General features: G+C 48.2%; 1 protein-coding gene across 9 annotated transcripts in view; it reads right to left on the reverse strand.

Annotated features, from left to right (window-relative positions):
* The window catches only part of PRRC2B (proline rich coiled-coil 2B), a 92,684-nt gene that overhangs the window by 51,365 nt on the left and 14,905 nt on the right, over positions 1-26,414 (reverse strand). For all 9 annotated transcript variants that reach the window (XM_088453329.1, XM_088453324.1, XM_088453327.1 and 6 more), the window contains exons 2-3: positions 10,571-10,740; positions 8,194-8,371 (exon numbers count right to left, since the gene is read on the reverse strand). In XM_088453329.1, coding sequence (XP_088309455.1) covers positions 8,194-8,371; positions 10,571-10,685 — 293 coding nt within the window. In that variant the 5' untranslated portion in view covers positions 10,686-10,740. The remainder of the gene's footprint in view (positions 1-8,193; positions 8,372-10,570; positions 10,741-26,414) is intronic.

Below are 26,414 nucleotides of genomic sequence, written 5' to 3' on the forward strand. Positions count from 1 at the left end.
CAAAAAGTTACCCTCAGCAAAGCCTTCAAAAAACCACACACACGCAGAAGCCATCTCCACAGCAGAAATATGAGGAGGATAGGAAACAGTCCAACATGACTTCCTTTCTGCTAGGTACTCAAGGCTCCTGGACTTCCCTCTTCATTTAGGATTGCAGCCACCTGTGCTGAATGGACTAATTGACGATAAGAGCTTTTAACACAGGTGACCGATCAAATGAAGTGGGAAGTCCAAGAGCAGAAACGCCATCATTCAAGCAACGAATCACGCTGAATCCCCCCCCCCCCCCCCCCAAAAAAGAAGGAAAACTAATTGTTCCACTGTCATACAGGGCAGTTTCACCGGGTACACAAAGCACTCCCGTTGTATCATTCACCAACACAATCCACTCACAAATGGCAGGTGCTGTAGACGCCATCCAAGTATGTGCCAACAAAGACTTAGCCAATGTAAGAAACATTCAGCAAAGCAGCTTCATGAAGACCTAGAGATAAGTACAGCCCAAAAAGACAAGCAGGCTGTGAAACTAAGGGGGCCAAGACACCTATCCTGGCAATACTCTTTAAATTCTTAAGGTGGGTACACACTGTACAATGTGTACCCGCCGATGCGACCCACGTTCCCAGGGCCGACATATCGGGTGGTCCCTATAAACAGGCCTAGCAGGTCCCGTGCCCGCCCAAATATGCCGGCCCCCGCCGCATCGCCTGATCTCTCTGCATGTACAAAAAGATCAGGCGATGCGGCTGACGACCCCCACAGGAGCACGCAATGCCCAGATATTAAATATACACGGAATGATATTGCCAATTTATCGTTCCGATGCGTCGAATCGTTAGCAGTAGTGTTCCGTTTGTAGGGGCCTTTACAGCCAGATCGGCTCCCGCAAGTAGCGGACTGGTGACCCACGGATACACAGCCCATCCACGCCTTCTAGCATAGACATGGTGCGTGGCCAGGACAGATGATGAAATGACAACACTACAGACATCAAAATGCTGCTGGGACCTACCTATGCTCAGATATAGGATGAGCCGCATTACACAGTGCATGTGGGTGGCGCTTTTGTCTACCTGTCTCTACCTAGCATAGAAGTAAAGCTACCACCTTATAATGGCTGCCATCACAGAGTATTGAAGGAGAAAAATATGAGATATGGTAAGAACTTACCCTTGTTATCTCTATTTCTACGAAGTCCATAGGGTTCCACAGGATACCTTGGGGTATAGGTGTGACGTCAGTCGCTGGGCACCATAGAGTTAAGCTTTTCAGCCTCCAAGGATGCACTAGGGTCCCCCTCCTATACCCCGCCCCCGAGCCAAGGCACCTCAGTTAGTTATCAAGCCATAGGCCGGAGGAGAAGGAAGAGAGAGAAAAAAGATCTGGACACATACAAGAATCACATTCTCACCAGAGGGAGACGGAAAACCGGTGACCAGAGCAAAGCCCATCTGCAGCACAGGTGCGACAGGGCGGGAGTCCTGTGGAACCCTATGGACTTCGTAGAAATAGAGATACCAAGGGTAAGTTCTTACCATATCTCATATTTTCTACTTCAGGGTCCATAGGGTATCCACAGGATACCTTGGGGATGTCCCAAAGCAGTATCCTTTAAGGGTGGGGACGCTCCTGTGCAGAAAGGAGAATCCGCCGCCCGAAGGAAGCATCCTGAGAGGCGAAGGTGTCAAACCTGTAATACCTCACGAAGGTATGGACAGAGGACCACGTAGCAGCCTTGCAGATCTGAACTGCCGAGGCACCACGTCGAGCTGCCCACGAAGGACCCACAGACCTAGTGGAATGAGCCTTCAGAGAAGGAGGGACCGGTAGGCCTTCATGAAGATAAGCTTCAGAAATAGCCATACGGATCCAGGCTGCCAAAGTTTGCTTTGAAGCAGGCCAACCCTTTTTACGGAAGCCATAGAGGACAAACAAAGCGTCCAACTTCCTAAACGAAGAAGTGCGGTCAACATAAGTCCTTAAGGCCCGCACAACATCCAAAGAGGCCTCACCCACGGAAAGACCCGGTGAGTTAAAGGCCGGAACAACTATTTCCTCGTTAACATGAAACTGGGAAACAACTTTGGGAAGAAACTCGGGCCGAGTGCGGAGCACTGCCCTGTTTCCATAAAAAACCAAGAAAGGGGGTCTACAAGAAAGAGCCCCTAACTCAGAAACACGTCTGGCTGAAGCAACGGCCAGAAGGAAAACAGTCTTAGCTGTTAGCCATTTAAGATCCACTGAGCCCAGTGGTTCAAACGACGGTCCTTGGAGAGCCCTCAGGACCACAGCCAAATCCCAAGGCGCCACAGGTGGAACAAAGGGCGGCTGAATGCGGAGAACACCCTGCATAAAGGTGCGCACATCCGGGATTGTAGCAATCCTACGGTGAAACCAGACAGATAGGGCCGAAACCTGTACCTTCAAAGAAGCAAGGCGAAGCCCATGATCTAGTCCCGCTTGCAGGAAGGCGAGAATCCGAGACAGACGAAACTCCCGCGGTGCATAACCTCTCGGTCGACACCACTGGAAGAACGTATGCCACACGCGATGGTATATCCTCGCGGAAGACGGTTTCCGAGCTCATAACATGGTACGCACCACAGAGCTGGAAAACCCCCGGGACCTCAGCATGGCCGTCTCAACAGCCACGCCGTCAAAGACAGCCGAGTCAGGTCCGGGTGAAGGCAAGGACCCTGAGACAGAAGGTCCGGTCGTAGCGGCAACCGCAGAGGACTGTCCACGGACAGACCCTGAAGGTCTGAGAACCAGTGCCGTCTGGGCCACGCGGGAGCTATCAACAGGAGCGCCCCTCCTTCCTGTTTGAATTTCCGGATTACCCGTGGAAGAAGGGAGACCGGAGGGAACAGGTATGCGAACCGGAACGTCCACCGGACGGACAGAGCATCCACCAGAGACGCCCCTTCGTCTCTTGTGCGAGACCCGTACACCGGCAACTTGTTGTTGTGCCGGGACGCCATGAGGTAGATTTCTGGAAGACCCCACCTGTCCACCAGTAGTTGAAAAACGTCCGGGTGCAGGGACCATTCCCCCGGATGAACGTCCTGGCGACTTAGAAAGTCCGCCTCCCAATTTAGCACTCCCGGGATGAAGACCGCTGATATGGCCGGAAGATTGCGCTCCGCCCAAACCAGGATCCGAGAGACCTCTACGAGAGCCGCCCGACTGCGAGTTCCTCCTTGCCTGTTTATGTAGGCCACGGTGGTAGCGTTGTCCGACTGGACCTGCACCGGGCGAACCCTGGAGAAACCGCTGTGCCTGCTGGAGAGCATTGAAGACCGCACGGAGTTCCAAGATATTTATTGGAAGCTCCGCTTCTGTCGGCGTCCACCTGCCCTGGAACAAGTGTGGACCCAAAACTGCTCCCCAGCCCCGAAGACTGGCGTCCGTTGTCAACAGGACCCAATTTGGAACCCAGAACGGACGTCCCTTGTTGAGGTGGGTCGTCTGTAACCACCACGCAAGGGACAGGCGAACCTCCTGGGTGAGCACAATCGTCTGGGACTTCAGAGACTGAGGCAGCCCGTTCCACTTGGACAGGATCAGGTGCTGCAGAGGTCTGGAGTGAAACTGGGCGTATTCCACCATGTCGAACACCGACACCATGGAGCCCAGTAACCTCATCGCCGAGTGTAAGGACACCCGGCGGCTGTGCAGGCAACTGCGCACCCTTGACTGTAAAGTAGAGATCTTGTCCTCCGTCACGAAGATCCTTTGCTGTCCCGAGTCCAATAAGGCTCCAAGATGCAGAATCCTCCGAGACGGGATTAGAGTGGACTTCTGCCAGTTGATTAGCCAGCCGTGCCGTTGCAGCAGTGCAATGGTCAGGTCCAAGTGGCGTAACAGGAGCTCTGGAGATCCTGCCACCAATAACAGGTCGTCCAAATACGGCAACATGCGGACTCCCTGCAGCCGCAGAGAAGCCGCCATGACCGCCATCACCTTGGTGAAAACACGTGGTGCTGTTGCCAGGCCAAAAGGTAACGCCCGAAACTGGAAGTGGTCGCTGCGGATTGCAAACCTGAGGAACTGTTGATGGCGCAAAAGAATAGGGACATGCAGGTAAGCGTCCTGTATGTCCAATGACACCAAGTAGTCCCCAGGTTCCAGCGCCAGAATGATGGACCGTAGGGTCTCCATCCAAAACTTCGGGACCCGCAAAGACTTGTTGAGTGCTTTGAGGTTGAGAATCGGACGATATGACCCATTGGGTTTCTGTACCAAAAATAGATTTGAATAGAAACCCTGGCCCCTCTGGGAGAATGGAACAAGCACTATAACTCCAGCCTGGAGCATAGTGTGCAATACCTTCCGCAGCTCCGTAGCCTTGTTCCGGTCTGATGGGAGACCCGTGGTGAAGAAGCGAGCCGGGGGTCTGTGCCGGAAGGAGAGGGCGTATCCGTGGGAAACCACCTCCAGAACCCAAGTGTCTGTCGCAGTGGTCGACCAACACTGGGCGAACTGTAGCAGGCGGCCTCCCACCCTGGGATCCCCCAAAGGGAGGCCCGGACCGTCAGGCCGCAGGCTTGTCATCTGGCTTGGGGGCCGGACGTCTGGTACTCCATGCCTGCTTCCGGGGCTTGACCGATTTCTTAGGGCCAGCCTGTCGAGGAAACGACTGTGGTTTGGGCCTGCCCTGGGCCCTAGATGACCGAAAGGACGATGGTCCCGAACCAGAAGGAGCAGCGGCCGACGGGAGACAAGCAGATTTGGCTGCCGCCAGCGTGGCCACAATCTTATCCAGATCCGGACCGAAGAGAACTTCTCCGGTAAACGGCAACGCTTCCAGACCTTTCTTGGAATCTGCGTCCGCCTTCCAGGATCGCAGCCACAAGGTGCGACAAGCAGCTACCGCTGCTGAAGAAATTCTAGACACCAGAGTACTAATGTCTAGAGCCGCCTCGTTGATGTAGGTGGCCGAATCACGGAGATTGCCAATCAACTCCGCCTGTTCGGCCGGACAGTCGGATTCAAAAGAAGCCTCTAATGAATCCGCCCAGCGCTCCATCGCTCTGGCAACCCAGCAAATGGCCATAGCCCGCTGTGCTGCCCCACCTGCAAGGGAATAAGCGGACTTCAGGCAGATTTCTACCTTGCGGTCCGTAGCATCCTTAAGGGAGGACATGGATGGCATCGGCAATGTGGCACTACGGACAAGACGGGTCACGTGAGAATCCACCTGTGGAGGGGATTCCCACTTAGCAAAATAATTATCCGCGAACGGATAAGCCACCGCCAGGCGTCTCTGCGGCTGGTATCTTTTGCCAGGTTGTTTCCACGCCTCCTCTAAATGGTCCACCAACTGACCCGAAAGAGGAAAGACTGTGGCATCGCCCTTCACATCTATACTTAGATTTAGCCGCTGGGGGAACTTCGTCCTCAATCACCAAGGCTGTGCGGACCGCCCGAATAAGTCCAGGAATATATACTTTGGACTTAGCATCAGCGTCCTTAGTATGGAGAGGTTCCTGATCGTAAGGATCCAGAATCTCCCCATCATCAGACGTCCCTTCGTCATCCTCATAAGGAGCGGACAGAGACGCCACCGGCCTTTTATGAGGCCGCATCACAGACTCCCCTTGCAACACATCCGACAAGTGCTGTACAGAACTCGTCAGGGAGTTAACCCACGCTGGTTCCTGAGAACCCGGGAGCGGGGAAATAGGGAGACTGTGGGGTACCACCAATTGTCGTGGGAACCCCTGCATGGGTGACGACACCACAGACTGCTGGGACAAACCCTCCGCGCTACCCTCCCCCTCCGCTAACAGTAGTTTGCACGTGGTACACTGTAGCCGGAGGGGAAAATCACTTTCAGACATGATGGCACCACGTATGTGACCTCTCTCACCAATTAAGTATTAAATAGGCGAGAGACCACCCTGCAGCACCACAAGGGCTTTAGCAGAAGAACAGGGACAGTAATAAAGCTGACAGTTTAGAGAAGAAAAGTTACAGGCAGCGCTAGCACAGTCACATACAATGCAGAGAAATAACAATTCCTGCGCTAACAGCGCTGATCACTCAACTACACAGACACAGGGCCTGGTAGGACACAGCGCTGCATACACAGACCTGAGCCACAGCGGAGGAGAGGTATGCGGGGGGACCCAGACCACGATGCTTCCGTCCAGCGCTTCCACCATGCGTTCTGGAGAAGATGGCCGCCAAGGAGCAGAGAGGAGGCTGGCCTGGGGGAGGAGCGCTGCCACAGGACCAGTCGGCAGCATGCAGAGAGGGCTGTGTGTAGCGGGGGAGGAGCCGGCTGTGAGACAGGGAAGGCGCGCTCCCCTGGCATGCATTTAACCCCTGGGACGCCGCAGCGCTACCGCTCTGCTGCGGTCCGCTGTCCCAGGGGGTAGTGGAAAGCGCAGGTTGGTCGCCTGGCTCCACGCTGCAGCCAGTCCCCAGGGAGCCCCCTGCCTGGGGACTTAGGACCATGTGACCAGCGGGGACCCACCGCGGGACCCCGCTGCTTACCTTTGTCCCCCTTGGATCCGGCCATGGTCCGGAACATCTGGGGTCACCGCTAGCTGTGACCCCAGATGCTCACCAGCATCCCCGGATCGGTACCGGCGTTCTGGTACCGGCGGGGGTGTAGGGAAGACAGCATGGACGTCAGGACTGACTGTCCATGCTGTACATCCAGATGTGCAGCCACAGCTGCACTGAAGAAAGCTTCAGGGGCTCTTCTAGCCCCCCACTCCGACAGGTGCACCCGACGCCGGCCGGGCACCAAACTAAACTGAGGTGCCTTGGCTCGGGGGCGGGGTATAGGAGGGGGACCCTAGTGCATCCTGGGAGGCTGAAAAGCTTAACTCTATGGTGCCCAGCGACTGACGTCACACCTATACCCCAAGGTATCCTGTGGATACCCTATGGACCCTGAAGTAGAAAAAAAAAAAACTCTCGTGTGACACCAGCAGAAGTTTCTCCCAGATGGCTAAGGAGATAAACTACAGGATGTGTTATTGTCCACTTTTATCAGCAGCACAAATATCTCCACCCATTAAATACATTTCTACATGCACTTTGACTCTTACTTGCTGTAAAAACCTGGGCATTATGCAGTAGAAGTCCACCAGTCCTATCTGGGGAAGGGGAGCAACAAACGCTCTCTTAAAGCAGGAGTGGGCAATAAGCGGACCTCCAGCTGCTGTTGAAATACACATCCCAGCATGCCCTGTAAAAGTTTCAGCATGGCCAAATAGCAAAACCGTGGCAGGGCATGCTGGAATGTGTAGTTCTACAACAGCTGGAGTGCCACTTGAAATACCGCCGGTTCAATTCCCAACAGTGACAGTGCAACAGATCGAGATCCCGACGGGTGTTGGCAAGTACTCTAACCATCCCCTCTCCTCCCAACCTAACCTTCCCTTGGGGTGCCTAACCTCCCCTCCTAGTGCCTAACCCTAACCTCCCCCAGGGGTGCCTAAAACTAACCCCCCCTCTCCGCACCCTAAACCTAACCCTTCCATGGGGGGTGCCTAACCCTAACCTCCCCCCTAGTGCCTAACCTTCCCCTGGGGGGTAAAGCCCTAAGTCCCCGCCAGGGGTCCCTAAACCTTACCCCCCCATCCCCGGGCTAAGTGTTATACTTACCTGGCAGAGGACGATCGGGATGGCGGGGGTCGGCCTTCCGGCGTCGGGATTAATATAGGAGTCTGCATTTTCGACGCCTATCTTAAGTCCCTTGTCGGGCAGGTCCAGTCGGGATTTAGACCGGCGGCATTGCGTCCACCGGTTTATTAACTACATCCCTAGCTGTCCATCTAGTACAAATAAATAATTATATATTCTACCGTAAATGTCGCACAAAGGTTTGAGTATATACCTCCGAAAGGACCTCTTTTCAAACAGAGGGGCTTCTTTGGCAGTAGCAGCATTACCTAGGAGAATTTGCTCAATCATTATATGCAGTAGGCACCAGAGTCACTTCTATAAAATCTCACTGAGGTGCAGACTAAACTATGCGACAGATAAGAAAAACGCTTAATACCTCTGCAAACCAATGAAAAATCAATCATCAAAATAGGCTATATACACAGACAGAAAACGGATATAAAATCCCCACGTCCAATGCTCACATTCACTGCCTGGCATATGGCTAAATAATGCAAGAGTCATGAACCTGCTTAGCCACCAGGTGGCAGACGTGCATTCTGGGCTCACCTCTTTTGGTCTGGCTGCTCTTGTTTGTTTGCCCATCCCGTTCCGTCTTTGGGCACTATAATTATATTGGGGTCGTTTCCTTTGTTTTCGGATTTCAAGCTTGGCAGGTTCGCAGGGGGTGGCATACGCCGGGCAGCGGCAACTTTCCCAAGACTCTGTAAGCCATGTCTAGGTATAACTGTGAAGGATAGAAGGGTTTATGTTAACGTGACGCTCAGATAGGCAGGAATATAGTATAAACTTTTGCCATTCGAATACACAGTGAATTACCATTTTTACATACTATCAGAAAAACAGGATTTGCATACTTACGTTACATGTTTTTCCCCCCCGAATCCGTTTTGGGAAACTAGATCCTGGGAATATGGTCTCCCTAAGGTCGTTGGCACCTTAACTATACCTACCTCTTCCATACCCCCATTCATGATGGAGACTCCATTATTTTCCTAACCAAGCCCCATGTAGGACAGGATAAATGAACGAGAAAGAGCTCACTGAAAAACATTTAACGTTTGTAAACTTAAAATAAAGGATAACTGGAGTATAAAGGGTGGACACTCAGTGTCCTCCGATGAGTTTTCAGGATGACCACTAGTGAAAAAAACATTGTGGTGGAGATTGACAATGTATCTCCAAATGCACAATGTTCCCAGCCCCAGGAATCTTGTACAGGAACTGAAACACTGAACCTGGTAGAGTAGCAGATGGGCTCACAACTGTAGTGGCTGAATGCCCATCGGTTTCTCCAGGGACCTCTCACCTGACCTATACGAGGATCTGACAACTGCTGTCTCGACCCCTGGCCTCTTCCTTTACCAGCAAAACAAGAACGCCTGTACTTCTGGCAGATAAACTGGCTATGAAAAACTACTTCCACCTGTCAACTGGCTAATGGTATCCAACTTGGGGCCGAACAAAGACATCTGAAAAAGATAAGGACTGAACACTTTTTTTCTTTTCCCCTTCGGCCTTTTTTCCTCCCATGAGAGCACCTCCCAAGCTTTGAGCCAGCAGGATCGTTTTAAATGAGACACTGCTGAAATCCCTCCTCCAATCGACAGGCATCCAGAGCTGTTTCCCCACACCTCCAGAATGTGTTCCAAGACTGCAAATTCCTACCTAAGCCTCCCTGACCACTGTCCACAGCCTTGTTGACCCAAATCAAGGCAAATGTCTCTACTACGCAAAAGAGGCTACATAAATTGACTTAAAAATGGTCTTTATTTTCCCATCTCTACCTTCCTTAAAAGTTGCAGCATTAGGAACTGGAATATTGGTGGCCTTTAGACAAATCGCACGATAGGGTGCTTACTAATTTAAAGTGTTGAAAGCCACAGAAAGATCCATCAATTCTAGATGTGAACACTTTCCCTTTACCCATCATGATTGGTAAACAAGAGAATAAACAGAGGACACAATTTAGAGTGAACTAAATACAGACAGACAGAAACCAGCAGCAGTGGTGCAGAATATACCCAACACACAACCCACCCCAGCTAGAATCATTTCCCAGCAGCTGGGAACTGAGAGAAGAGCAGGATCTGCTGGTCAGTATGCGGAGAATTTCAGCTGTGTAGCTGAAATTAGTCAGTGGGAAGGACTCTTACTTCCTTAGGTATTCACCACCTTCCACAAGGGTCATCATGTCAGCAGCCCCCTTGTGACGCGTAACTGCAGCCTTTCCTGAAGCTGTCCCCAACTGGTTCTAGGCATTCAGGCTCTGCTGACCTCACTGGCATCAGGTCCCTAGAGGAAGCGTCCACGCAGAAGCAGCACATCTACCTGGCAAAGTCCATTTTTATTTTGTTTTTATTATTAAAAGAGCCAAGTGACTTATGGCTATTGAGTATTATCAATTCTATTTATCAGAATAAATCTGAGGGCTCATTTGGCATTGTGCGTCAGTCATCAAGCTATATTTTAAACACAATGAAGATTGCTGCAGAAATAACGTGCATGGAGACAGATTGCTGAAGGACAATAAAAGTTGGCGCCGTGCAGGTTAACATTTTTAATAAAGCTGCACTAACATCTTGAAAAAAAAAAATATTAAAAATTTCTCCTAGGATGCCTCCCCTCTGCTCTCTGCAGCAGGTTTTTAGCTCCGGGTACTGTTACCACGTAATGAGGGGAAAAACAAGGTCATTTGGAAATGTAAGGCAGATTACAGAGTAAAAGAAAAAACAAAAGCAGTCACACTTCTCCGGAAAACCCTGCCCCCAGCATTCCTGATCATAGATCTAAATTTACCCAAGAGATATTTACAGGAAAAAAAAAAAAACACACACCACACAATACAATAAAACAGCAACAACAAAGCCTCACAGCAAACAAAAACATTCACATAAATGAAAGTTATCCATAAAAAACACATTACCTGTGGTTCTGATGGCTTCTATAGACTTCCCTTTATACTTGTCAAACAGGTTGAGAGACGAGTACTTGCTTTTCCCATCCTTTCCCTTGGATATCTGCCCCAAACGATCGGACATTGCGATGAAATGTCATCTAGTAGGGAAATTTTTCTCTGCGCCTTTCCCGATCTGCCTGCGGAGTGACGGAAGACGCGAGCACATTAATAAAAGGCTAGAGGATATTTTAACTGGAAACAAGCTTCCCCAGATTACCAATGGCTTATTTATTTATTTATTACCAGTTATTTATATAGCGCACATATATTCCGCAGCGCTTTACAGAGTATAGTTGGCCATTCACATCAGTCCCCAGTGGAGCTTACACTCTATGTTCCCTATCACATGCACACACACACTAGGGTTAATTTTTGTTGGGAGCCAATTAACCTACCAGTATATTTTTGGAATGTGGGAGGAAACCGGAGTACCCGGAGGAAACCCACGCAAGCACAGGGAGAATATACAAACTCCACACAGTTAGGGCCGTGGTGGGACTTGAACCCATGACCTCAGTGCTGTGAGGCAGTAATGCTACCATTACACCGTCTGTGCTGCTTATTCTTCTATACATCCCCAAAAGACAGTGCTCCCTGGCCCCCCCAAAAATGCTGGATATTAGCTGACTTGATGGTACCTAAATTCCAGCAGAAGATCCACCTCTACAGTAATCGGAGTGGGCACGTCTCCACTTCAAACCCTTACAGCGTGCAGCGTAAAACACACACACAAGCATTCCAAGAATGACAAACAGTTGTTACTTCGTACAGCAGCTGCTGCAAGTTGGGGAATTTCAGGCAAGGCCATCCAGTCTATGGGACCAAGTGCAGTGGTGACACGTGGGTGTTGCATACATAAGTATGCAAAATAAGTTGTGTCTGCTATCGCAGACCATCTCTACCATTGTAACTTTCATGCTCTGCCATCGCACGTCAGTTTATCAAGTGATTATTAAAGGACAGACCGCATCAGTCTGTTCAATAACACCACAATCTGCAATGATAGTTTGTATTCTTTCAGTCTCTATGGGGGGGGGATTAAATTCCTGATCGACACAAAGGGGGCGATTTAATGGTTTGCGGCTGCGGCTGATGGTGCCGGGCCCCCGTCAGAGCAATTCAATTGTTGCTCTATAGGGGCGCGTCCAGCTGCGGGAGCAAAAATTTCTGCTCGCAGCGATAACGGGAGTTTGGGCGCCCAAAGCAGGACTTTAGCCGCTCTACGCGGATAAACCCAGCCTATTTGGACGCGACAAGCATAGCGACCCAAAATCAATTGAATACTGCACCTCGATCGCCCTTCACTTCAGACGGGAGAGAGAGTGCGATAAAACAATTGAACCGCACCCAAAGGGAGGAATTAAGATTGTTTTTTCGCATCCGATCTCCTGTCTAAAATGCCGGGAGATAGGGGAGCCATTTTTAAATTGTTTTGGATGCCCATAACTTTTTCAGCATGTCGCGCCCAAAAACACTGGGTTTAGACGCGTAAACTTGCGATGTCAACACTGCTGTGACTAATATGTGAGCTGCCTGGCAGCACATCATGTATATAGTGCCACCAAGTGTCTGTAGCACTGTATATAAATAAAAAAAATAAATGTATAATGATCTAAACAAATATAAAAAGGATCAGACATTAAAAAGGTAAAAGGGTAAGGGGGATTGGACAGTGAGCTAATTATGAGTGACAGCTATAAACCATAGCACCCTGTGACCCAACGCAGACAGAAATGATCACTGTTGCTGACTGAGTGGGAGAACACTGGAAAAATAAGTAGTGCAGGGAAATATGAGGGTGGAGGGCCCTGCTTGTAAGAGATTACAGTATTGAGGAAATCAGAAAAAAAAAAAAAAACACACCTTTGAACAAATGACAAAAAAAAATAATAGTATCCATTCCATTCTATAATCTATTATATGGTCTTGGTTTAAACCAGTTCTCACCTACTGAGCGCATTGTGTCAATTGAAAAACCTCTCGGCAGCTCTGGAAATAGGCTGAATTTACTACTCCTGGGTCATGGTATATTAAATATATATATTTATTTTATTTTATTTTTTGGGGGGTGAGGTTGGGAGATAGTTGAATCAATAGAATGCTACTAAATCTTGTATAGTCAAAAAAATGTATACCTGATGTATACAGCCCTTGTATAACTGCGCAGTGCTTTAAAGAAATCTAAATAAGAGGCCAAGCGGTAGGCTGACACATGGAAGCTTAACCTGAAAGCGCTCAATTAAAGGGCAGCTGTACTGGGCAAATAAGCCGTTACACCCCAGTGACCAGGCTTCAGAGAAATGAGACAGGTCAGCCTCATCAAGCAAATTAAGGGCTTTCTCCGGGGAATTAGACAGTAACTAGGTAACCAGAATTAATCATGTTTTGGCTGCAGAGAGTATAGACATCAGCGAAGAGCTTACCCCTAACAATGAACGATAATCGTTCGTTTTAACTCAGAAAGTGAACTATTTTTTCAACGATTGAATGATAAACGATATAGTTATCGATAATCGTTCAAAAAATCGTTGTGTGTGTGCGCGCGCGCGCGCGCACCTTTAGAGTTGATCCAGAATTAGTGTGTCATGCATGAAGGGAACAACTCTCGCCCTGAATTGCCTTACGGGATTCACTGTAAAGCCGGATTGGAACAATATATATTGTACACATCATATAATATGTATGTCCCAGCCATCGCTCACCACATCATCTGCTGTACTGCACGTCAGTTGGAAAGATTAGCGATGTAGAACACAGTGTACACACCATCGCACAACCACACCATCCAACCTTTCCTTTGAAGACATCAACTGAACTGCCAGTGATCTACATGACGATTGCATGGTGTGTACAGGAGAATAAATTAATTCGATACAATCCTCTGACACTATATATTGCGCCGTCGTTCGGAAGACTGCATAGTGCGTAAGCTCTATATCGTGTGTTTTGAGATTTAGTGAGATTGGAACGACTGTCGTATCGTATGTTACATCGTATAGTGTGTACCCAGCTTTAGAGATACAACCACGGGATCACCCAGATGCACTAAGCACATCATGGGAACGAATCAATGGGCTCGATTCAATTCAATGCAAATTTAATAGCGCCAGGAGGGAGCTCCGGAGCTATTCAATTCAGCGCGCTGCCAAGGACTTTTTCTCACATGGGGTGCGAGCAGAAATCCGACAAAACTCCAGGCGAGATGCTGTTATCTGCCCTTAGCGCTGCGGAAACAGCATCGTGCTGGGCAGTTTAGTCAGAGAATGCCGGTTCTCGCGATTAAACACAATGTTTAAAGGCACGAAAACCGGCATTCTCCGACAATACAGCGCACTGAATTGAATAGCTCCGGGAGCTCCCTCCCAGCGCTATTCGATTCGCGTTGAACTGAAATTGAGCCAAATGCACATGATCCAAAATGATTTCCAGATCCGATTAAGATCTGGTCAGGAATTTCATCAGACCAGGTGGATGACTTGCAGAATTGTGCAATTGTGACTAGTGTCTGAGGGCCTGATTCAGAGCCGCTCGTAAGCGGCCGCTCGTTCGCTCCGAGCGATGTTTGCCCAACTGCGCATGCGTACGGATCGTTATACGCATGCGCGAACCAGTCAGTGCGGTTGAAATTCATGTGCTCGCAAAATAGCGAATGCCTGATAATTTGAGTGACAGAAAGAGGCGTATGTGGGTGGTAACAGGGGAAGGTGTTTGAAAACGGGGTGTGGAGAACCGAACGCAGGCATGCTTAAAGGTCAAAACGGGCGTTTTATGGGTGTGCATAATTAAAATAGCAGCGTCATTAACCACGTCACTGGGTTATTTTATAGTCAGAACTGCTCGCAAAATTGTGGTAGCAAAAACCAACCACAAGAATAGCGAGCAGTTCATACGCTGGTCGATGTACTCGATTAATCTAATAAATAGCGGACATGACGTAGGATGCGAGCGGCCAGGGGGCGTAGTTTCCCAAAAAACGACCGTAAGTTTTGTACGCTCGTTCAGATCTAGAGGCGTGAACAGACCGCAAAGAGCGAACGGTTCATTTGAATAGCCACCCCTATTTTCTGGACGAGCGAGTGCTAATTGCGTCCGGCTCTGAATCAGGCCCTTATTCCCTAAGAAATGTTCAGATCTGTCCAATATGATTATCCATGATCTGTGATCGAGCAGGAATCATACTAAACATTATTAGTGAAGCTTGCGTCTCTCATTTTCAACTTTTTTTTTTTTTTTTTTACAGTCTACTTCTGGATCAGTAGATAGGAATTTAGATGTGCTTCTAGTTTTCAACCTCACCAACTACGTAGATGTATATACAATGTCTAGCTGATACTACAACTCGGTAAGTCAAGTCTGATTAAGTAAATTATATAATCACCCAGTAATACCTCCTTAAAGGCACTCTGGGAGGGGGTGATTAATGTTTTTTATCGTTCCCGATCTCCCACCTAAAGCGACAGGAGATTGGAGGGCGATACTCAAAAGTTTTTTGGGTGCTCATGCCTTTTCACGCATGTTGCACCCAAACAGACCGGGTTTAGCCACGTAAAACCGGTAAACTTGTCCAAAGACCTGGTTAGCAGTTTGGGCGCCCAAAACCAGGATGGGTGCGAGCAGAAAAGTGTCCACCTGGAGCATCCGAGCCCAAACAGAGCAAATTTGGGCGCCAGTTAGTCAAAGCCGCTGGTGAAAACAATTGAAACATAAAACCCTGTGTATGTTTTTGACTAGAGTCAGGGCACCTCATTTTATTCAATGTCGCATTAGCCAACAATGGGCTCGATTCAATTCAACGCGAATTGAATAGCGCGGGGAATGAGCTCCCGGAGCCACACAATTCAGCGGCTGCTAAACCCTACCAAGGATTTCTTCTCGCATCCCTCCTGGGATGCCAGCAGAATTCCTCCAAAATGGAACAGCTCCTTCCCGGCGCTATTCAATTCGCGTTGAATTGAATCGAGCCCAAATCAAAAGTATCAAATCCAGCAGACTAAAGTGCTCAACGGGGGTCGATTCAATTACATACAAAGGGCACGAGTTGTCCTTGCAATGGCGTTTCCTGCTGTTGACGGAACCGCAACTTTGCGCGGCCAGGACTCGCACATTTTTGTTTGCACCCCTATTGGATTGTGTACAAAAATATTGGTGTCCAAAAGGTACCCTAAGGCACTTACTCGCGAGTAATACACAGGTGACTGAACTGACAGCAAGGAGTGAATCTGCGAATTTTAAGAGGAATGTATAATATTTGTGAATCAATTCGTTATTCGCAGTAAAAAAAAAAAAAAAAAAAACTGATCTGTGACAAGCTCCTTATAAAAGGTGCTTGTACCTGTGCTACAACGCTGCCACTCTAACCAGGGGGCCCAGTCCTACATCCCACAGTAGTTGGACACATCGTCCAGTTTAGTACCTGGGACGAATCTTATAGTGAACAGTGACAATAATAGCGCAATCTGCACAGCGCAGTCATCTGGCTGTAGAACTACAATGTGTATAAGAGGTAGCACACTCCACACAGACTGTACACTGTATACAAATCACACCATTGGGATTGCTTAATCATATGTATTACCCATAGGAGGAGCAACTAGCTGATCTGCAGAACCACAAGCCGCTCTATACATTTAATAAATGAGGGGGGGGAGGGGGAATGAAACAAACTGGGAAATGAGCGACTGAATTAGGTCTGTGATAAAGCCAAAAGAAAACCAATGGTTTTAGCTCTTCTTGCTGACAAGAGATTCTTCATTCGAACATTCTTCATATTTAAAGATCGCAAAGTTGTTGTAGAACGTAATTTAAAGAACAACTGTTACAAATGGGATCTATTTACTAAACCTTGGATGGAGAAAGTGAACGGAGATTAAGTACCAGCCAATCAGCTCCTGTCATTTTTCAAACACAGCCTGTGACATGGCAGTTAGGAACTGATTGGCTGGTACTTAGTAAATAGACCCTAAAGAGCTTGCAAGTACTGATGAGTCTTATGTACTATTTCTCCCAGGCTTCCTGCAGCTCTGAAGCCAGCTGCACGCCTACAGAAATCATATTGGGGGGGGTCAGCACAGAAATGATGAGATCAGGACTCTGCACCTTGGGGGCAGGGGTTTGACAAAGTAATAATCCCCAATTCTAGCTGCTCGGCCTACACATGCCGTCCCTTTATCAAACAGGCAATTTAATCAACAATGGACAATACCTGTCCAATTCTGCTAAATGAACGCACCTGTATTGGTTAACGTAATCCTGAAAAGAATGGCCGGTTGGCGGTACTGAGGATATCTGCAGGTTCAGCGCACATGTAATCCCCTCATTCAAATACGAGAGTAACGGAATAATCCCCGGTAAGAGACTAGCTACAATAAAAAGGACAAGCTGTCACATATACACAGGATCAGGCAGGGAAATTATGTGACAGGCGATACACACAGCGCCCTGCGTCATCAATAAGGCTTCCTGGAGCACATTCTCAACGGCATGATAAACGTGTTCTTAGCGAGATCCTTACTCAGAGTACAAAACGGTAACCAGGCAACGAGCCCCCACCAGCTTCACACGCTGAAGGTACTGAGTGGGGATGGGGTCTCTGGCTGCAGCGATGATCCCAGAGAGAGAGAGAGAGACCATTCCTACAGAACGCTCTGGGAGGACAGTCACAAAGCTGCTATATACACACAGAAACAATCCAAATCAATCAAGAGGGTTATAACACCCCAAAGATGTTGCCCCAATTCAATATATCAGAGGTTATGGGATTTAACTGCGCAACAACGTATTGCTGCTTTTAAGCGAAGAGACTAATTCATCACTGATTAGGAAGTAAAATGTTTTTAACCAGTCTTCCTGTTGTCTGTGGAGGGGGACCCAGGGTAACTGGATTACAAAAATCAATCGATCCATTTATAGAATAAGAATGGCACAACACAGATAGATCGATATAGTTCTAATGCACAAAAATAAATTATATATATATTATATATATATATATATATATATATATACATACACACACACACACAGTATCGAAATTACATCAGGAGTACTAGGTAATTGTGGCTTCACAAGTGCAATATTTCAGGTGCATAGCAAGTCACAGAAACACCAATCATGGACTGTTACTGAGCTTCTACTACAAGATACATCAGAGCTAGTGACTACAACCACCATCCCCCATCACAGGCACAGTAACAGATCAGAGCACCGGGGTAGAAGACTATTTTCACACGAAATTTCAAAAGAAAGACGCAGCATATATTATGTGAAGGATATGGGGGGTTGGACAGCGACAATGCATTCAGAGTCAAACAGGGAGCAATACAAAAGCAGTCTGCAATACCATTTCCAATGCAAGGTGTGATAACTACTTAATACAGGCATCCTCCAAGGTCACAGCATGGGTGGTAGGTATTTATCAAACTACTTGTCCTGAAAGCGATGAATACCGGCTTCAGATCACCCCCACCCTAACCCAGCCCGGGAAGGGTGAATACATTTAATAAAACCAAAAATCACAAAACCTGCATGATGCCATCTGCGCAAAACGCAGCAAGATGGGTGCGAGAGCACTGATCAAGGACAGTTTACATTTCAGTAAGTGAAAACAGACAGAGAAAATAGAATTAGTAGGAGGAAGTAGGCGCCTATGTATCCCCAGGGAACCGGTGTTATATGTGGAAGCTGTTGGATATATAGGGGAGGTTAAAGAAAATGCAATCTACCGTGTAAGGTGCATCAATTAATATTATTCGTTTGTTTGCTATTGCACTTAATTTTGTTATTAAAAGCTCTTCAAGGTTACATTTGAGCATAGAGATTCACCCTGCAGTAGCTTGTTAGGTACGTGTATCAGCGGTTCAATGCCAGACTAATGTAATAATCCAGTGCGAGAGGCTTATTGATAATTTGGGGTGATCCAGTCTTTATGATAATGCAATGATAATAAAGTATGCACCACGTCAGTAAGAACTGATGGCAATGAACGGCGTTCATCTTTTCCATATACAGGTTGAGTCTCCCATATCCAAAATGCTTGGGACCAGGGGTATTTTGGATAACGGAATATTCCGTATTTTGGAATAATTGCATACCATAATGAAATATCTTGGGAATGGGACCCCAATATACAAACAGAATGCATTTATGTGTTATATACACCTTATACACACAGCCTGCAGGTCATTTTATACAATATTTTCAATAATTTTGTGGCTCAAGCAAAGTTTGTGTTCATACATGGAATAAATTTATGTTTCATTTACACCCTATACACACAGCTTGAAGGTAATTTTATACCATAATTGTAATAATTTGTGCCTTAGACAAAGATTGTGTACATTGAACCATCAAAAATCAAAGGTTTCATTATCTCAGTCATGCCAAAATTATTCCGTATTTCGGAATATTCCGTATTTCGGAATATTTGGATATGGGAGACTCAACCTGTACTGACAAATCCGATTCTAAGTAACTGGTAGGTTACAGAACAATTAGACAAGCAAATTTGCTAAAGTACCATATAGGTGCTGATCTAGAGCATCGGATTTAAATCAAGTGCGTATGACGACCACCCATATGGTCACACACAATGGATGTACATTACATCGCTGGCCAATGTCTGGCTGTGCACATATTGGCCGCCATTCAATTCAAAGAGATGCTGAATAGCCCCGGGAGGGAGCGAATAGAAATCCGACTAAAGTGCCGGACGCACGGCTGTTTGATGGCTTAGCGCGGCGCTAACAGCCTTGCGGGTGGCACTTTAGCCGGAGAATGCCGGTTCTCACGACTAAACACCCAAGTTAAGTCGCGACAACTGGCAATCTCTGATTTAACAGCTTCCGGACAAAGTTAAACATCGCGCTGAATTGAAGAGCTGTCTCCTGGGATTATATACAGCATCGCTTTGAATTGAAACGCGGCTTTTAAGTCAGTTACGGAAGCCCCTACCTCACAAGTATTCCTGCATAATTCTATGGAGTAAGGGGCAAAAATGATGATGTAGGTGGACGTACTTTGCAGTTCCAAAAACGGCATACCGCATTCAATTTAATTCCCCCAATATTATGTCAACTTAACGGTCATGAAAATCCAAGGAGTAGCCTAGGAGAGGGATGTACAACAAAGGCCACAGGACCAGGTATGTACGGATGGTATGCAAGCAACAACCATATTTACCACACCTACCCAATACCACCCAGGATTGCCCGTATACTCTAAGGATCTGCATAGTCATCTGACCACATCACTGTCAATCCGGAATCCACCTTACACATAGCATCACAAACAAGGTGCAGTGCTCCAGCATCAACCAAACACTAAACCAGATTTAGGAGATTGGACATCTCCAGCTCTGAGCAGCTCCCAGAGCCATGGCTGGCTATCCCCTGAGCGCAGGACCTCCCGTCCACCTCAATCCAAATAAGATAAATCCTTGTGTTAGCACTAATATGTTCACACAGTCTGATAACAAACAGGGACTTGCATTAACTATGCCCTTTTTACATCTTAGGGCCTGATTCAGCCCACCTGCAGCTTTGCGAATCGCAGCATCTGGGTACAATGTCTAGCGTTCCCGCTAGGCTGTTTTAGCGGGGCGCGGCGCCCTGCCCTCCTTTTGGAGGGCAAAAAGCACCCTGCCCTCCAGAAGGAGGGCAAAAAGCGCCCTGCCCTCACAGCCTGCGGGTGCAGTCTTCACCCGCGGGTCGCAGTGTCCCGCGGGTGAGGAAATATGCGGTGACCCGGTCACTGCCGGAGAATAGACGCCGTCGCATGCGCCTGGCATCTATTCTCCCTGTCGGCAGAGCTTGGGGGCTGCCCGGCATGTCCGTAAGTGCCGGGCACGCCCCCAAGAGTTACGAAAAGGAGACGCATCCTATAGTCACGCCCAGTTTTCAATGGCCTGGCGCCTGCACGGAAGTGCCCTCTCTAGCTCCGGTGTCCTGCCTGCCGCCGGAGCTAGAGTGAACACTACAATGTCCCAGAACCTGTTGCAGATTATTTTACAAGTCCCGAGAGCCTATGGTCCCGGGAATTGAGACGCAGGAGTCATATTCCTTGCGTACGGGATTGCAGTTGCAGAGCGAGACATGACCCCAAAACAGTCATGACATGTCTGCGTTCCTTGCCGCCACTCCCCCTTACCTCCTCCAAACGCTCCCTGACAATTACACTGCGAATAAAGAGTTGCTATGAGCGACTATGGTAATAGTCCTCAACATACTTGCAGTCCGTAAACATCGGAATAGCGTACATCTCTGAATCAGGCCCTCACTTAAGAGAGCAATGATTCTAGAGCAACATTTAATTCAGAACTAGAGCCAGAAGACTATTTGGATAGTTCAACCACCACCATTGCTGATCGCAACCCGCACCACACAAATATGCACCGTAAATAAAGCTTGCTACACATCCGATGATCAGCAAACGTGATGATGGTCGTCCCGATTTCCCTTGAACTCCCGGACAAACGATATAGTTCATACACGCTGTGCAATTTCCAAATTATATATATATCATAGGACATTTAGTATGATTGGTTGGAATGAAAATCTGGTAAGGTATAGGAGAGTATCCACTACTAGATATACAAACGAGAGTACGATTACGACATTGCAATCGTGCGCTCGTTTTTATATCTAGTGATGTGCCTAGACTGAACATTCACTCATTCAGTCCCGGCACATCCATCATCTCCGTACATGCTGAAACTGACGGGATCGTCAGGCTGACCAGCATGTACGGGCGATGATAGATGTCGGAAGCGACCAGCATGCACGCGCATCGCTGGTTGCTTCCGACCAAAAAACAGGCCCGATGCATGCGCGGTTTGCAAGCGATTTCACGATAACGATGTTATCATGCAATCGCTTGCTAAAATCGCCTAGTGGATACCTCCCCTTATGAAAGCAAATGACAATCAGCAATTTGGCCCCAACCGCTGGAAAATGGACAAAAACATATGTTTGACCTACACAATTTGTTCAAACATTAAACCAACTTGTCTGACGACCATTTTCATCTGTTTTCTGGCATTTAGGAGCAATTGCTGATCATCAGTTACTCCCATACGTTACCAGATTTTCATTCCAACAAATCAACTAGTTGGATGGTTGGACAGGAAATCTTTACGTGTGTATGCACCATAAGGCTTGGTATTTGAAAGGGTTTCTACACATAATTAAAAAAAAATAATGATAATAAGAATAAAGAGCGCAGACAAAACCTTGCACTTTGAATATCTGCACACTGACATGTCCCAAACCTTCCACAGTGGAACTGCAGCACAGCGTACTATTATTATTATTATTATTACCAGTTATGTATATAGCGCACACATATTCCGCAGCGCTTTACAGAGAATATTTGGCCATTCACATCAGTCCCTGCCCCAGTGGAGCTTACAATCTATGGGCCCGATTCAGACCCACTCGCGGCTGTCCGCTCGCAAGTGGGTCGATTGTCTGCACTGCGCATGCGCACGACGGAGGGAGCTCCGTCGTGCGCATGCGCGAGACGCGACGAGCGAAGGACTTTCCTTCGCTCGTAGTGTCTGATCAAAGGGGGCGTGCTGTCAATGTTGATTGACAGCACGCCCCCATTGGTGGGCGTGCCGGGGGCATGCCTCCCGGACGGAGGTGTTCCCAAGGGAACGCCTACCGTCAGAAGCCGGCCCCACTGACATCACTAGTGATGTCAGTGGGAGTGATTTTGGCTCTGATAGAGCCAAAATCACTCCGGGCCTTGCGGTTGAAAAACTCAACCACAGGCTTCGGCTCGCAGTGGCGATGGTCGCGATGGTCAAGACCATCGCGACCATCATCCTGCACGCTCGTATATGCAGGAGGACGCTCCATATTTATGGAGGTGGGCCCTGATTCAGAGCGAGCGCTCTGGTCAGAGCGTCCGGCTCTGAATCAGGGCCTAAGTTCCCTGTCACATGCTCACACACATACACACTACGGTTAATTTGTGTTGGGAGACAATTAACCTACCAGTATATTTTGGGAGTGTGGGAGGAAACCCACGGAAGCACGGGGAGAATATACAAACTCCACACAGTTAGGGCCGTGGTGGGAACTGAACCCACGACCTCAGTGCTGTGAGGCAGTAATGCTAACCATTACACCGTCTGTGCTACGTAATTAGCATGGCTCCTTTATACATTCCCATAGAACTTCATTGCATTGAACCAGACTTTAATGTCTCCGAGAAGGTCATATTGAGACAGACGCGAGGGCAAGCACTTGCCAGGTCTCTTCACTTACATTATTTTTGGGAATATCAGCATTAAACCGCATTATTTGCATTCTCCGGTACCAAAGAACAATTATTGGTATTAAATAAATAAAAATAGCTTGCTGTCCCCCAAATGGAATAATGCCAGACTGCCATCTGTCTTGCTGTACACATCGTTTCAAGGTATACATGTGTACACTGAGCATGAAATGGATTATGTCCCATGTTGCCTGGGCTGCCATTGTTTATTTATGACCTTGTTTTAGCGGGGTGCCGTATCCTGCCCGATTTCATGCGCCCAGCTTCTATGCACAGATAAGAGAGCGCTTGGGGGCAACCAGGCATGTCTAGAAGTGCCAGGTATGGCCTTAAGAGTGATGAAAAGGGGGCGAGTCTTAGACACGCCCCTTTCTCGTGGCAATGCCTTTTTTCTGGGTCCACTTAGAGTGAACACTAATCCGACATGCAGGACAATGTTGATTCCCCGATCCCAACATGAAAATGGTCAGAATTGCCAAGTCTATGAATTCTCCCGATCAGGGAATCTGGGCAGTAGATGTACGGCTGGCATAAGCTTTAGAATATTGCCAGCAACCTACTGCCAGATTCTGTCACTAGCCCCAAGATCAGTGTCCAATATGGCTGAATGGTAATTAAGCGGTTACGGGTTCCCTCTTGTTCTTCCCCTTGCATTATCTAAGTCACCAGTGTCCACTCATTTATCTTCAATATACCCTCCTGCAGATGACACAGTCTATTCGGAATGGGTATGAAATTCCCGTCAGCGGCAGGCCGACATCAGCAGAGTTCCAAGCAGCGGAAGCCCGACAGCGCTGGAAATCCCGATCGTGGATAGGCGAGTATATACTAACCTAACCCCCCTAACCCTCCTTAGGGGTGCCTAACCCTAACCTCCCCCCAAGTGCCTAACCCTAACCACCCCCTTCCCCGTTGCCTAAACCTAAGTCCCCCGGGGGGGTGCCTAACCCTAAGTTCCCCCCGGGGGTGCCTAACCCTCCCTCCCCCTAGCCTAACCCTAACCCTGCCAGGGGGGGGGGGGGGGGGGGCGCCTAACCCTAACCCTCTCTCCCCTCCCCCGCGCGCGGCTGTCCACTCACGGCGCCCGGCATCACTACGATCGGTATACTGGGCGCCGGTCTCCCGGCGTCGGGGAAATGCGGGCGTCTACAACTAGACGCCCGGCATTTCACCCTTGCCGGGATATGACAGTCGGGAAGCCGGCTGCCGGTATTTAGGCAGTCGGCTTCCCGATTGCTTGCCGTCTATTCAGCCATACGCTGGGTACAGGATCATAGTGTGCTCAACAGACTCCCCTCAGTGACTCACCAATGCATGGTTGGGCTACCCTTGCCATTTTCTTGTCTGAGTGTACTTATTCCACGTAATTATGCTGTTAGCTTTTGTGTATTACATTTGTGTTCTCTGTTACTTTCAATGTGTCTATATGTTTACTCTTTGTACAGCGCTGCAGAGGGGGCGATTCAATTATTTGCAGGAAGTTAGCTCCTGGGATAAGTGCCCGGGAGCTATTCACTTACTTCCAGCGACTATCCCAGAGGAAGCACTTATCGCGGAATTCTCCTTGCACCCACCTGAGGTGCGAGTAAAAATCTGAGGGCTTCGGGGTCTAGTCGCGAAATGACAGCTGCATCGTGTGCGGCACTTAACCCAGGAGCTGCAGCTTAACGTGGCTAATACCAGGCATTACAGCGGGAATTAGTGGCCATCATGGGGAGTAATTGAATAGCCTATGGGCCAGGTGCTAAATTCCCGCAAAGTAATTGAATCGCCCTTTCTGCGGCGCTGTATTTAGTACAGTAGGAAAATGACATCACACAGAGCAACATGTGTTTTATTCCAACAAATCTGAGAAACACTGGATGACAACATTTATTTAAAAATATTTAGCTGAAAAAAAAACAGAATATCTATATCGTATGTAAATAATAACCAGTTTGGCTAACGCTACGTGCCCATCTGAATCAGAACACATACCTGGAGGAATTCAATTGATTTTTGCGCTCTATTGCACCCAATCTCCCATCTGAAGTGACAAGGCGATATTCAATTGTTCGTGCTGGCAGACCTGAGTAACTGGGCACCCATTACTTATTACACGTCGCGCCAAAATGCACCGGTTTTAATCGCGTAAAGCAGCTAAACCCATTCAAAGTAGTGTGCGTGCTGCATTTGGCGTCCAAAAGCACTAATTTTTACGGATTTCTGCTCGCCACCTCAGGAGAGTGCGAGCAGAAATAATGGGCACCCACGGCACTCACCCCTGAACTCCTTCAGTCAGGCGCCCATTGCTTACAGCAGAGTTGGGGAACCTTTTTTCTGCCAAGGGCCATTTTGAGATAGAGATATCTCTATCATTATTTGCAGGTCCATGCAGGCCACGCCCTCTCCGTGTGACATCACACGGCGGCGGGGCCACAATTGCTGGTGATTACAGCAATGCCTGGAGCATCCTGAGGATGCTCTGGGGAGATGTAAGGGCAGCGGTGTAACCATCTGAAGCATCCTAAGGATGCCCCAGGCGGCACTGCTGCATAGCTTCTGGCTGCAGTGTGCCATTCTAGGCACCCTGCTAGCCAGATGAGGCTAGCAGAAAAAAGCTCAGAGAGCCAGACCAAATGATTCAGCAGGCCTTATACAGCTCCCGGGCCTGAGGTTCCCCATCCCTGGCTTACAAGCACCCTTGAATTCTCTCCATCAAATCAGACCATGCATCTTCCATGTGAAACGCGGCCATTTTGTAGCAGCACTCAACTTGAGCTGAGTCAAGAAAGTTCCACATGTGAGGAAACATTACTGTTATAAGGAGGCGATTCAAATGTTTTTAGGTTTCCATACACAATGATGGAGCAATTCAACTGTTCCGTTGTCACGCCAGTGCCACGTGTGCGCGCCCAAAAGCACGGGTTTAGCCGCGTATAGCAGCTAACCCCGTCTTAACGTCCTGCTGTGGGCACCCAACCAGCTGACTTATCGCACATTTCATCTGGTCACCCCGGGAGGCTGCGATCAGAAATGTGTGCAGCCGCAGCTCTTTGCGCCTAAACGGAGCAACGATTGAATTGCTATGTCGGGCACTCAAAAGAAATAGCCACGGCTAAAACAATTGAATCACCCCCTAAGAAAGTAATGCCCCAGGTATTGGATATTTGTGATTTACCCAATTCAGATCAAGAGATAAAAATGTCCGCTTCCAAGCAGAAAGTGGCAAAACGGAAGCTTGAGGAGCCAGCCGGTGAAACCTAGGAGCCAGCAGGAGCTCGTAAGCAGCCAAGAAAACCCACGTCTACTGTTATAAACAGGAGGTGCTGGAAAAATGTAGCACCATATTGGCTACCTGGGATTGGACCAATTCCGCTTTAAAGAGAAATTGAGCTTCTACATCAGCCACTGCCCCAGTGGTGCTTTCAATCTATATTCCCTACCACCTGGACACACATACACTTGGGTTAATTTGTCAGAAGCCAATTAACCTATTAGGATGTTTTTGGAGTGTGGGAGGAAACCATAGAAAACATGAGGAGAACATACAAAT

Source organism: Taudactylus pleione, unplaced genomic scaffold (assembly GCF_031769625.1).
Source record: "Taudactylus pleione unplaced genomic scaffold, aTauple2 ptg000579l, whole genome shotgun sequence".
Classification (NCBI taxonomy): domain Eukaryota; kingdom Metazoa; phylum Chordata; class Amphibia; order Anura; family Myobatrachidae; genus Taudactylus; species Taudactylus pleione.